At 42.3% G+C, this 13,800-nt stretch overlaps 1 protein-coding gene across 2 annotated transcripts; it reads left to right on the forward strand.

Moving 5' to 3' along the window:
- The first annotated feature begins 22 nt into the window (after positions 1-22).
- On the forward strand, positions 23-12,985 carry LOC311131156 (cytoplasmic phosphatidylinositol transfer protein 1-like). Of its 2 annotated transcripts, XM_084163993.1 has the most exons (7): positions 23-706; positions 2,951-3,022; positions 5,381-5,479; positions 6,253-6,408; positions 6,627-6,690; positions 8,537-8,673; positions 9,034-9,123. In XM_084163993.1, the coding sequence occupies exons 1-7, from the start codon at positions 671-673 to the stop codon at positions 9,037-9,039; spliced, it is 570 nt and encodes a 189-aa protein (XP_084020119.1). In that variant the 5' UTR covers positions 23-670; the 3' UTR covers positions 9,040-9,123. The 2 variants fall into 2 exon arrangements, with proteins under 2 accessions (XP_084020119.1, XP_084020118.1); XM_084163992.1 differs by lacking the exon at positions 8,537-8,673 and having other exon boundaries at positions 9,034-12,985.
- The last annotated feature ends 815 nt before the right edge of the window (positions 12,986-13,800 follow it).

Below are 13,800 nucleotides of genomic sequence, written 5' to 3' on the forward strand. Positions count from 1 at the left end.
TGTCTCTCACCCTCTCTCTTTTTACAGTAAATTGCCCAGCTGGGCTCGAGCGGTGGTGCCCAACATCTTCTACGTAACAGAGAAGGCCTGGAACTACTACCCCTATACCATCACAGGTGTGCACACACACACACACACTAACACACACACACACACACACTCACACTGATGTGGTACTGCAGAACTAGGATCCATTCATACCAGGCACCACTAATGGTTGTGTGCGGTAAGAAATGAACTCTGACCACGTATCGACCGTAACCCTAGCGGAAATGCACCAGGCTAACCTCAACCTAATCTAGTTACCGTGACACTGAGCTCATAGCATAGCCAGGCTAGCTGATTCACGTTATACTATAGTGCACACAGCTAACCAACAAACGTTCTAATAACGTTCCGAGAACAGTCTGGTTCCCGTTTTGAAATAACATAATATGTGAGACTATATTCTCGTAACGTTATTAGAACGTCAGGTCAGCATCAGTTCCCAGAAATGTTTATTCAAAAGTCAATGGAAAATGTTCAGCAACATTCTGGATGTGTGAGTTGTGATGTTTCTTGTGTCATCTTGTGCTCCTTCGTTGTATCACATCGGAACCTGTTTGCGTTTCTACTGTGTTGTTGAGTTATTGAAGCCCTAACTGTGGTGTGTTTTCTCCCCTCTGCTCCAATGCGTCCCTCTGGGCCTGCCTCTCTAGAGTACACCGTAAGTATCTCTTCCATTTCCTTTATTGATCACAGAGCTATGAAGAGAGCCACCGCAGTTCAATAATGTACAGGGTGTCAGGACGCATTCAATGCAGCAACATGGAAGGACCAGGAAAGAGTGCCTCATCTCTCTCTAACCATTTTCTTCTGCTTCGCTGGTTGTTTTAGTTAGACGTTACATATGGAGTCAGCGTTTTGGCATATGTGTAGATAGTAGGCTTGGGTTGTGTAGTTTTATGCATATTTATTGTGTTATTTTGCATTTATATAAAATGTATGTGGCTTAGTTGGAATGAAGCTTCCCCCTATGGAGACATTAGTATGGCTAGCCATAGCAACAGCTTAGCGCCTGTGTGTGTGTGTGTGTGTGTGTGTGTGTGTGTGTGTGTGTGTGTGTGTGTGTGTGTGTGTGTGTGTGTGTGTGTGTGTGTGTGTGTGTGTGTGTGTGTGTGTGTGTGTGTGTGTGTGTGTGTGTGTGTGTGTGTGTGTGCATTTCCATGTGTGTCTTCTGAATTACAGCTCTCTTCATGGTGATGAATGTATGGCTGTAGCTAGGCATGTGCTCTCCAGAGATAAAGACACATCCGTTCCCTCATGTCACTCATGAGTAGCGTCATTCATTTTTACTGCCCTGAGGATTCGACTGCCTTTAAGGTGTCAAATTATGTCCATTTGCTTGCTGCCATAGCCAGAGCTTTCTTAAATACTATTTACTTGGTATAACATTTATTAAAGCTGCAATATGTAACTTTTTGGGCGACCCGACCAAATTCAGTTATACTGTAGATTTGTCATTCTCATTGAAAGTCTAAGAACCGTTGCTTGTTTTGTCACATAAACTGAAATTAGGCGAACTATTAGAATTTTAGCAACCAGGAAATGGTGGAGCGATTTCTGCATAGTACCTCTTTAAGTAACATATTTTTTTTTCTTTTTGAGATTTCGGTATCCCCTATTGGTGTGGGGTGGGTTTGTTGTTGTGTTGATTCAAAATGTTATTGGTTAAGTGATTTAGTACATGACTCTATACAGCTATAAGCTGTTATAAATGCTTATAGCAAGTCTTATAATGTGTTAGAAGGCATCATAATGCCTTATACACTGGTAGTTCACAGAAAGTGTTACCAAGAACTCTTTACAACCAACATCAGTCTCAACGGCATTATCAAAACGTTACTGTAGCAGTGTTTTATGTCTGAAAAGGGTTTAAGATTGATGACAGTCTTGGAAACCTGCCGCTGCCCCCTGTAACATACTGTCTGAAACTTCTAAAGCCTTTGAACTCTGGCATTTTCAAATGATCAGAAAGTGATAAATGCCACCACAGTGAGTCATACGGCTTTATATACATTTTATAAAGAGAGGAAGGAAGAGAGTAGGAGGGAGGAGGAAAAGGGGGATGAGGGGGGGACATCGCTTTGACAGTGACAGAGCCCGTTTCGGCCTCGATAAAAGGCAGTGTGTGAGTCATAGGAGGGGGTACATGCAACACACACACACCACACAAACACACCACACACACACACACACACAGACCAAACACACATTCAGACACAAGCACATGGACCGGCATACAGAACATACTCCCATTCATTCATCTCCCCTTTCTGAACACCAAACAAATCAAATCAAATCACATTTGATTTGTCACATGCGCCGAATACAACAGGTGTAGACCTTACCGTGAAATGCTTACTTACAAGCCCTTAACCAACAATGCAGTTAAAGAAATAGAGTAAGAAAATATTTACTAATTAAATTAAACTAAAGTAAAAAATAAAATAAAAAGTAACACAATAAAATAACAATAACGAGGCTATATACAGGGGGTACCGGTACCGAGTCAATGTGCAGGGGTACAGGTTAGTCGAGGTAATATGTACATGTAGGTTGGGGTAAAGTGACTATGCATAGATAATAAACAGCGAGTAGCAGCAGTGTAAAAAGAAAGGAGGGGGGGGGGGTCAATGTAAATAGTTCGGGTGGCGATTTGATTAATTGTTCAGCAGTCTTATGGCTTGGGGGTAGAAGCTGTTAAGGAGCCTTTTGGACCTAGACTTGGTGCTCCGGTACCAACAGCTTTCAGTTGGTGGGGATATTGATACAAGAAGTCTAGAGACCAAATGTCTCGATGACACATAAACCATCTTAAAATGCAACACCAGTTTCAGGTGAAAGCTGTTGTTTTTCCACTATTTTCAAATATCTCACCTGATACATGTTTTCTGTTTTTGTTTTGCAGTGTTCTTTCCTGCCCAAGTTCTCCATTCACATAGAGACAAAATACGAGGACAACAAAGGCAGCAATGACAACGTGAGTAACGACCGTGTGTGTTTATGTGTTTGTGTGTTGCTCTGAGGCCCTTCAGTATGATCAAGTCATTCCATAATAGGGGCCCTATGGACCCTCAGTGTCTGCCAAGTGCAGCTCTGCTAATTGAAGAGCCCATTTCATTTATACTCTGGCCTTCTCTCTGTCCCTCTCTCTCTCTCCCAATTCACTAACTCGTTTCTCTACAGAATATTAGCTCTACTATTATGTTAGAATAATATAATGTTAGGATGAAGGTTCTGTGTGTGTGTGTGTGGGGGGCAGTGTGTGTGTGTGTGGGGGGGGGGGGGTATTAGAAAAGTCCACTCTCTGTTAATGTTTTGAGAGAGTAGACGGGCATCAACCTGTCTGGTCATTTATCATGGAGTGTGTTTGTGTGTGTGTGTGTGTGTGTCCCATTTCTATGGCCAGACAATATTAGTGAAAGCCCTGCAGATGTAAAAGAGAGGATGTTATATCACAGTGAATGTAAAAGACAGACTCACTCTGGTCTCTACATCTGTAATCCAACCCCAGCCTACCTCTCTTCGCTAACAACTGCTGTGGCCAGTGTCTCTGTGCGTGCACACACACAACACACACGTACACACTTGGAGTCATATATCACACACACACACACATATCACTTTATTTCCCACATGTATGTGTTTGCATGCACAAGTTCTACTAAAAACCTCCCATGTGATTCTATCCACGGACATTGCAGCTTCAGAGCCAACACAAGCTCTGCATCTTTTAGAACATTGTATAATCTGGTCAAAATTCTGAATCTTCTCTACCAAGATACTGTATGTTGTGAAATAATATGCAGCCCTGTGTTTCTGTGCTCACGATGTTATGAAAGATAATGTCAGGTTGTAAAAATGTGTTTTCACACTCACAGTCCTATTTCGTGACAGAGAAGGGGTTGAATGTCTGTTTGAATTTAATGTGAGGGTTTAAATGTGTGTTTGTGTGTGTGCGTCCGTGTGTGTGTGTGCCTGTGTGTACATCTATACATGTGTGAATGAAGTGCGTCTGTGCGAATCCGTGTGAATGACAGAGTGTGAATGAAGTAGTGTGTGTGCGAAGACTGCGTATTCTGTCTGAATGAATGGAGGGTGTGGTTAGATGATGTGATTGACAATTCCACAGTCATATCAGGTAGCAGACAGCAGACCGTGACAGCGGCAGGGCTACCGTTATGTTTGGAGAAGAGCCACTACTTAAATACTGTCCCTAATGGTTAATGGTTGTCATTCTTTCTTTCTTTCTTTCTTTCTTTCTTTCTTTCTTTCTTTCTTTCTTTCTTTCTTTCTTTCTTTCTTTCTTTCTTTCTTTCTTTCTTTCTTTCTTTCTTTCTCTCTCTCTCACTTTCTCTCTCTCTGTCTCTCTCTCTGTCTCTCTCTCTCTCTGTGTCTCTCTCTCTCTCTCTCTCTGTCTCTCTCTCTCTCTCTCTGTCTCACATCCACTGGTAGCTGGAAGCATGATGTGTAACATAGACGTTGAAACACACTTTGAAATGTTGCACTCTGTCCTGGTTGAGCATTCGTTCACTCATCCCCTTAGGCCTAGAGTAATGGAGTAGTCCTCTCTATAACCAAGCCTAGCACACACACACACACACACACACCTAGCTCCTCAGATGGAAACAGAGAGTGGCTAATGCTATTGTTGTCTGTTTGCCCTGAGGCTATATATGAGCTCTGCCAGTCTGTCTGTCTGTCTGTCTGTCTGTCTGTCTGTCTGTCTGTCTGTCTGCCTGTCTGTTGTGTGAATGGGAGATAATGACAGTGAGAATACTGTACAGTGGAAGTCAATCAACACAAGCTTAGAGCTCTCCCTTCTGGCTGCATTGCACAATGACGTGTCCCTGCAGTAGCCTAGTGGAGTAGCTAAGTCTGAGGAAAAGTGGTCCGTAATCACAGATCTAAGATCAGGGCCTGTATGTATCAAGCGTCTCAGAGTAGGAAGGCTGATCTGGGATCAGGTCCCCCCCCGTCCATGTAATCGTATTCATTATGATCTAAAAGGCAAAACCGATCCTGGATAAGCACTCTTGCTATGAGACGCTTTGTGAATACGGGCCCTGATAAATATCTGACCCTGTGGATATTCTGACCACTCTGGCTGAAATAAAATGACTAGCTTCTGTCAAATAACAAACAAATGACAAATGTCTGTAAATGAAGGGCCTCGAATTCTAACACAAAGAAGATACTTTGGGAGGCACAATCAATATCAATGAGCTGTGTAGTTTGGTAAAGAGAGGATATTATTGATGCCTGAAGCCATAGATGACTACCTATGACTAACTGTACCTCTGGGAATTATCTCTTTTTTGTGTTTGTTTGTTTTCAGATCTTCTCAGACAGTGAAAATAAAGACCAGGAAAGGGAGGTGTGTTTCGTCGATATCGCCTACGACGAGATCCCTGAGAGATACTTTAAAGAGTCTGAGGTGAGTGTGTGCGTGTGTCTGCGTCTGTGTGTGTGTGTGTTGTTTCATTAGAGGTAATGGGGCCCAGGTGTTATTGTAGGGGTTATTGTAGCCGAGGCAGGCTGTCTCTCTGTAGTCAAACACTGGTGCTTAGAGTCTTATTATTAGTCTAAAAATAGAACCAGCAACATGATTCAGACATAACAATGACAGTGGATACAAGGACATTCAATGATACTCAGTGATACTCAAAGATACAATGATACGACAGACGGACATCATTTCAGTCTATTGGTTTTGCCCTAAGTATCCTAGTCATCCAAATATCCCAAACTATTTTATTGGGTTGGAATTTGATTGAAATACATTTAGTTATATTCCCGAATTGAGTTTGTATTGGAGGTAAACCCATTATACACTCCGCAATACAGCTCTGACCAGATAATGCTAGCTATGCTAACTCTAGCATCACCTTCGAATTCTGCCCCCCATTCACCTCTTCCTCATCTAATTTTCAGTGTTAGCAATGAGCATGTTAGCATATAGCATCTGTAAGTATAGTTAGACTGTTGAATATAATAGATGCAGTAAGCGGTGGTTGAATGATAAATTGCCTCTGCCCCTGAGATAGGGAAGAATCTCTGGAGGGAAGGATTCCTATTTAACGTTAGCTTTCTATTTTTAGCTTTCCCATAATGCATTCCTCTCAGGATGCAGAGGTTTGGATTAATTACTGAGATCTAAGTTTGTGTGTGTGTGTGTGTGCGTACATTCACGTGTGTCCACCCCAACAGGACCTGCGGTACTTCAAGTCAGAGAAGACGTCGCGAGGCATGCTGCAGGAGGGCTGGAGGGACACCCAGGAGCCCATCATGTGCTCCTACAAGCTGGTCACCGTCAAGTTTGAGGTGTGGGGCCTGCAGACTCGCGTGGAGCAGTTTGTACACAAGGTCAGAGGTCATTCACACACACACACACAGCCATTCTGTCCTCCACTAAACCCTTCCACAAAAGGCTTTATACTCAGTGCATGAGTAGAATGAGACTTAGTGTTCACTATTTAAATAGCAAATAGCAACCACTTACTCCATAGATAGTGCTGGTTCATTTTTGTAGAACGGCTCTGAGATCAGTGTTCTCTGACCCACTCTATTGTCTCTCCCTATAGGTGGTGCGTGACGTGCTGCTCCTGGGCCACAGGCAGGCTTTTGCCTGGGTGGATGAGTGGATCGGTAGGTCGACAAGCACTGCTCTATTGGTCCTCTCACTAACTAATCACTTGGTAGTGTTCAGTTGGGCAAATCTTTTTTTTATGTGTTGAAAGTAAAAATGAATGAGTGTTTCTTATTGGACAAATCTAGGTAATACCTCCCAGTTTTTATTCTATACCTAATGAACACGTCCCAAGCTTAACACTGGGAGCTATGAAGCCACTCTTTCCTTAGAATGTTATCAATAAGAAAGGACTTCCATTCGATTTTACTCCTTTTGGGAGTTAAGTGGTTACTGTTGATGCTGTCTCGAATCTACTGTCTGTATCATTGTGTGTTATAGAACTAAATAAGGCATGTGAACCCCTAAACACCTTCCAATTCCCCATCACTGCGTCTAACCCTGCTCAACCTTATGCGCTGGCTGACCTCTCTGATATCAATAACCCTACTTAGAACACATACCCTAGGGGGCATTTTTCCCAGACAGATTCAAAGCCCAGTCCTGGACTAAAAAGCAAGCTCAATGGAGAATCTTAATTGAAAGTGCTTTTTAGTCCAGCAATAGGCTTAATCTGTGTCTGGGAATATCGCCCCTAGAAGTACTGTCATGTCCAGGGTTGGTATGTGTTCACTAGCTCACTACTTCATTAATACACTATATACAAAAGAAATGTGAGATAATGTCTAGATGCTTTTAATAGTAGAGATCAAGTTTATAAATTGCCTGGCTGGGCTGATGAGACAGTGGATTGCGCAGTCAGATGGAACAAAATAAATAGGCATTTTAGCGTCATAGATTTAGCCGGTGGTAACTTGAGGAATAGACACAGGCTGGAATGCGGTTTTAACCAATCAGCATTCAGGATTAGACAACCTGTTGTATAATGATACACCGACATCCCCTGGACTGCAGTTCCTTCCATGTTTATCTGTAAAACCAATTCCTGCAATTCTGTATTGGCATTCAATCAAACAATATCCCTCCTGTACACTGGTCTGTTTCTTTTTGCGTCAGCAATATTTTTCATTATTTTTGGCATCAAGGCTTGTAAGATGTTGGCATCAAGGCTTGTACGATGTCTATAGTGAACACAAATGGCTGTATTTACTAAAATGTCCTAACAAGAGAATAGCAATTGCTGAAAATATCAGGAGATATTGCACAGAAGATATTGCACTCATTGAATCATGAAAGCTGTGAGTATGTGGGTCTTGACTGTCTGGCAATAAGAGCAGCAGCAGTAGCAGTAATACTAGCAGCACTCTTATTAGCACTCAGCTTTTTCCATGGCTGCGGGGTAAGTTAATAACAAGCCATTACTGCTGTAATGGGACACCGCTACTCACTCTCTCCCTTCTCCTCCTCTACCTCTGGAAAAAAAATAACTTTCCCTCCTACGCACTATTTGGATGATTCCCCCTCACCAAAATCCTCCTGATGTATTTGGGATGACCTTGCCTAGGGCTGTTCTTTGGGAATGTATTTTTTCCGGTGATGCTCCCAACCCTTCCCGTCTGACTCAGACTGTTCTGGATCATTTACTCTCCCTCTCCTCTCCTTTCCATTCTCCCTATATCTCTCCCTTTCTTCCTCCTCCTCTTCCTCTTCCTAACCCGGCTTTGGCCTGACTAGCTCTCTCCTCTCGACACCAGCTGTTTTTGGTCGTGTGAAGCTAGCTCTGCCCTCTCAACCTCCTATTGACTATGCTTGAACTTCGGCCTTTCTGCCCCTCACAAAAGCATTAATCACCACCCAGCGCTCTCTACTCACCCACAGTGTGCCCCTCCTCACTTAATCCACTCCACCTTCGTCTTGAGTGTCCTAACTGGAAGGTGCCAACATCTCGACCTCCCCTCTTTGCAGATATGAACTTGGATGACGTGCGGGAATACGAGAAAAATATGCATGAACAAACCAACATTAAAGTTTGCCATGAGCAGCAGGAGCATTCCACAAACTCACCGTCACTGGATGAAATAGAGATTCATGATAAAGCCAGCGTATGTGTCGTTTAACTTCTTAATTTCCTCTTGTTCTGTTTCATATTGACGTGTTCTGTTGTTTATGTTGACGTGACTCAGGAGGGAACCAATCACTCTGTTTCCATGCAAAATGTTTTCTGAAATAAGTGGTTCTTGCGAGCTTTATAGTAGTTTCTATATCGGGAAAACATGAAGTACTAAAATATTCACAACTTGAGAAAAATGACTTTTGATTAGAAAATGTTTGATCATTTTGATGATGACATAATTAGTAGTGTGTGTCTTATGATGGCAGGCTAAGATTATAAAGAAACATTAGAATGCTTTAGAGTGCTGTCTCCCCCCTCTCTCACCCCCTCATTCTCTCTCTCCATGCAGACATGACGATGGATGAGGTGAGAGAGTATGAGCGCACCATCCAGGAAGCCACCAACGAGAAGATCGGGATTTTCCCCCCGTCGATCTCCATCAGCGAGATGCCCCTGTCCTCCTGCACCCTCTCCGGCCCCGCCAGCGCCCCCACCACCCCCATCTGCACTGACGCGCCCGAGTTCCTCTCCGTCCCCAAGGACCGAGCCCGCAAGAAGTCCGCCCCTGAGACACTCACCCTGCCCAACGCCGCTACCCAGAACCAGAGTGGAGTCCCCCAGGGCTCTATGCTGGTGCCGCTTCCAAATCAAAATCACTCCCCCTGGCCCTCCTCCGACTCTGACCAGGCTGAGTTAGGGGGGGAATAGGAGGGACAGGGGATGTTATTTTCCCCCATATGCCCCACCACCTCACTGTCTTAGTAGCCCAGCAAGACTAGCCTCTACGCCCCAGTGCCCAGTCCTCCAGGCCCAACTAACCACATCCCAGAGTTCAGTGCTTCTTACACATATCTCCAGAGGTCAAAGGTCTAACCACCAGTTTCCAATCTCCTACATCCTCAACAGAAGTCGGTTTTGTCAGCCTTCAATGGATGGCTTCCTCTTCCTGAGATCTAGCCAATCAGCTGTCTGATCTACTGTAACAACCACCCAAACTGTCCATCAAGAGAACATATCCACTACGGGTTTTGTGTCCTGTCCTCAATTAGCGATCCCTGTGTTCGTCTTACAATACGTTATTGACAAAATGCCAGATGGATTCTCTTTTTTTATATCAGGTCAGCTGATGATCCTTATGTAATGTAAATGTAGTTGCCATAACAACATGAAATTAGAGAGACAATGATATTAATATTGTTTTGTTCACTTGAGTGAATGAACATCTTTCCATAGAATTCTCAGCCTACAAATAGATCAAAATATAATTTTGACCTTGAAATAAATAAACGTTGAAATTTACTAAATGGAAGTAGAAGTACTGTAGTATAGTTAGTGTTATAGCTACATTGACTCACTAAAAAGACACCACCTTTCACCTGGACGGAGGACAGACCATTCAAAACTGACCCCAGATCTGTGTGTGTTCACGTCTCTCCACTCCGCACTCCAATTGAAACAGATGCAAGATCAGGACAATCACAGAAAGAGATCCCTTCTCAGGTCTCCAGAGCTCTGCCTCAGCCCTCTTTAGGAAGGGCAGGGAACGTAACCTTTCTCTCCCTGCTTTAAAACACAATTTTTATACCTGCACAGATATATCTATATACTGTATCTATACTCACCTAACTAACCTTTGGAACGTTTACACAACATTAGATAAGCCATGATAAAATACATATTTGGCATCAAGTTTGACATTGAAGAGTGATGCAGTCAGTTTAATCAAATTGGTATAGCAACAGAACAGATATGACTAGGAAAAATGCCATTTGGGGATATGCTGTAAATGTAAGTGAACATTGAGCACAGTGGAGTTGATATGAAATTCCATGCTTTCGCGGGGCACTCGCTTCAACCTGGCCTTACTGTATGTGCTTGGTTATCTTTGCATTGTGTTTTTAGGATAATGTTGCTTGCAAATGTTGGTACTGAACCAGTTTTGGTGGGCTCAGAAAGTTATTTTGAAGCAACAACGTTAGCGGCGGCCATCTTGTTTTCCTGCACTAGCCTCACCACAGTGTGTCATCAGAAACTTTGGGGGGGGAAGAAAAATTGAGGAGAAGGTTTCTCTTTGTGTAATGGCCTAGCTATGATGCTACTATTTTATACAATCACATAGATGCAAAAAGGGGTCTCATATGCCGCATGAAATGTTCACAAACATGTATACATATGTAATGTATATGTGTATATAAATGGCAGTATATATTGTTGATGCGAAATTGTGGAGAAAGCGAATGTGACGTTGTCCTAGGCTCTGTAGTGTAACCATTGTATAGTAAAGCAGAGTTTTAGCAGAGACTGAAACTGAGCATGTTCTGAGAATACAACTCTCTACTCAGTGCCTCTGCATGCAAAAGTCTATATTGTCTCGTCTGTATACAAATCCAAAACATTTCAATTAAGAAAAAATTGTAATGTTAAAGGGCAATTCCACCACTTTTCAACCTAATTTTCATTATCTCCAGCACAATACCAGTGTCTACATAAAATGGCGTATTTCTACATTTTGTAGAAAAAAAATATGAAGTTACAAAGTTCATCATCAACCTTTTAAAAACGGTGATTTTCAAACACTGAGATTCGTGGTGACGTGGAGCAATAAAATACCCTCCCTCTGGCTAGAAACTCGTTGCAGGTTTTGAAAATCGCAGTTTTTCTTACTTTTAATGCTACCCTGTGATGTCACAGAGAAGCTGTTTTTTGGAACCTTTCTTCTTATCTTTGTAACCACAGATCATAGAAACGTGCCGTTTTCACATATCTAGACACCGGTATGGTGCTGGAGATAATGAATATGAGCTTGAAAAGTGCCCTTTAAGCCTACTATTCAATTTATTGAATTTTCTAAACATTGATTTGAAATACAGCTTCATTTTAGTTATTTTCATCATCAAAATGTATTATGTCATAATTTACAAGATATTGAGAGAAATAACTGAAGTTTGTAGTACCTGTTGACCATTGTTTTGTCCTGAAGACGTTACATTACATATGTGGGCATTTGCACTTTGTGATGAGAACGAAATTAGCCGTTAACAAACATGTACTGACTGTTATATCTCTGTTTTAGGGTTTTGTTGGACCAAAGTTATACAATCCTACTTGTTGGTCAGATATAGATATTTCTCGACTGTGTCTAACCCCAAAATGTCTAATCTTTACACAAGACACTCACTATCATTCAAAACTGTACTTGTCTTTGCTGTTACATTTCCTGTGGGATACATGTGTTAAATGATATCGACTATCTCTCTTTCAGGAATACAAAAAAAACAGAGATATGTTTGATTGCCAGTAGGCTAATGCTTGCTTACATGCTTACATAAATTCATGGATACTTTTTGAGTGAGCTTATGTGGAGCATGAAACTTATGTGGAGCATGGAACCGAAAATGAAAGAGTTTACTATTTACAAAACCTAGTCCTTCACTCTGAAAAATAACCAAACCTTGATGTTATATTTGTCATTTTGCATTAATTTTGTTTTGAATCTATAACATTTAAGGTGCAGTGTCCCATTGTTAGTTCTCTTTCTTGAGCTGTTGAATAATTCACTGTTGAAAAGACCATTGTAACTACATACATTACAACCCTATGAGCAAAATACAATAATAAATATGTATTTTTGGTTGAAAGGACATTGAAAATACTTATTTTTCAACATATTGTGCTCACTGTAAAAATATTTACTTTGAATTTGCAACCTCCCCATTGTAGTGTGCATCATCGACGTTCCAGTTGCTTTTGATGATCCTACAGCTCTTTGACATAATGACACATTATCTATAAAAACAATATTTGAATCAATATTTTTTCTTTTTATCGGGGTGACTGTGTTTACTTTTTTCTTTTTACAATGCATCTTGACTCGGAGGTTGATTTTCTGTTAGAATTTTCACAACTGCTGTAGTTTGATTTTGTGGTTTGCTGTATTTCAAATGGCATCTGTTCATTCTAAGAAAAGGACCAAGCTTTCGTTGTGTCCCTCCTGATGCGGCTTGCCAGGCTGTCGTGCTGTCTCCCTAGCTCTGGTCCAGGGTGTGACTGCTGCTTCCTGACACTGAGCCTCCTGAGCAGGAGGAGCGTTAGCAATCAACACTAACACCCTGGACCAGAGCTACCGTCTCCCTATCTGAAGTGCCATCCTTGTTCTGCTGCTGGAAGTCGCTCTGGGTTCTTCCACTGATTATATTTGTTATATTTTTACTGCCCTCCTTGAGGTATATTTGGTTCTCCGTTGTAATTATTGTTTCTCTTTTTTCTTAATTATTTTAGTAAATAAAGTTTACTTGCTACTACACTTTGCCATTGTCGGTTGTCAGAGGATGTGGTGCCTCTAAAAGTGTGTGTGTGTGTGTGTGCGTGCGTGTGCATAGGGGTTGGTGGGGGATTGCATGGGGGTTGGTGTGTGTGACCAAGAAAGAGAGAGTGAAAGAGCAAGGGGAATGAACATTTTGCTGTATACACTACATGACCAAAAGTATGTGAACACCTGCTCATCGAACATCTCATTCTAAAATCATGGGCATTAATATGGATTTGGTCTCCCCTTTGCTGCTATAACATCCTCTACTCTTCTGGGAAGGCTTTCCAATAGATGTTGGAACATTGCTGCGGGGACTTGCTTCCATTCAGCCACGAGCATTAGTGAGGCCGGGCACTGATGTTGGGCGATTTGGCCTGGCTCGCAGTCGGTGTTCCAATTCATCCCAAAGGTGTTCAATGCGGTTGAGGTCAGGGTTCTGTGCAGGCCAGTCAAGTTCTTCCACACAGATCTCAACAAACCATTTCTGTATGGATCTTGCTTTGTGCACAGGGGGCATTGTCATGCTGAAACAGGAAAGGGCCTTCCCCAAACTGTTGCCACAAAGTTGGAAGCACAGAATCATATACATTTCATATAATGTCATTGTATGCTGTAGGGTTAAGATTTCCCTTCACTGGAACTAAGGGGCCTGAACCATTATTCACCCTCCACCAAACTTTACAGTTGGCACTATGCATTGGGCAGGTAGCGTTCTCCTGGCATCCACCAGTCCGTCGGACTGCCAGATGGTGAAGCGTGATTCATCACTCCAGAGAACGTGTTTCCACTGCTCCAGAGTCCAATGGT

The sequence above is a fragment of the Coregonus lavaretus genome, assembly GCF_964263955.1.
Source record: "Coregonus lavaretus genome assembly, chromosome: 6".
Classification (NCBI taxonomy): Eukaryota; Metazoa; Chordata; class Actinopteri; order Salmoniformes; family Salmonidae; genus Coregonus; species Coregonus lavaretus.

Bases quoted from the DNA above. Each gene is read 5' to 3' on its own strand.
- LOC311131156 (XM_084163992.1), top strand. From the start codon at position 671: ATGCGTCCCTCTGGGCCTGCCTCTCTAGAGTACACC. The intron at 3,023-5,380 runs GTGAGTAACGAC...GTTTGTTTTCAG, and splicing joins ACAAAGGCAGCAATGACAAC to ATCTTCTCAGACAGTGAAAA. The intron at 5,480-6,252 runs GTGAGTGTGTGC...CCACCCCAACAG, and splicing joins GATACTTTAAAGAGTCTGAG to GACCTGCGGTACTTCAAGTC.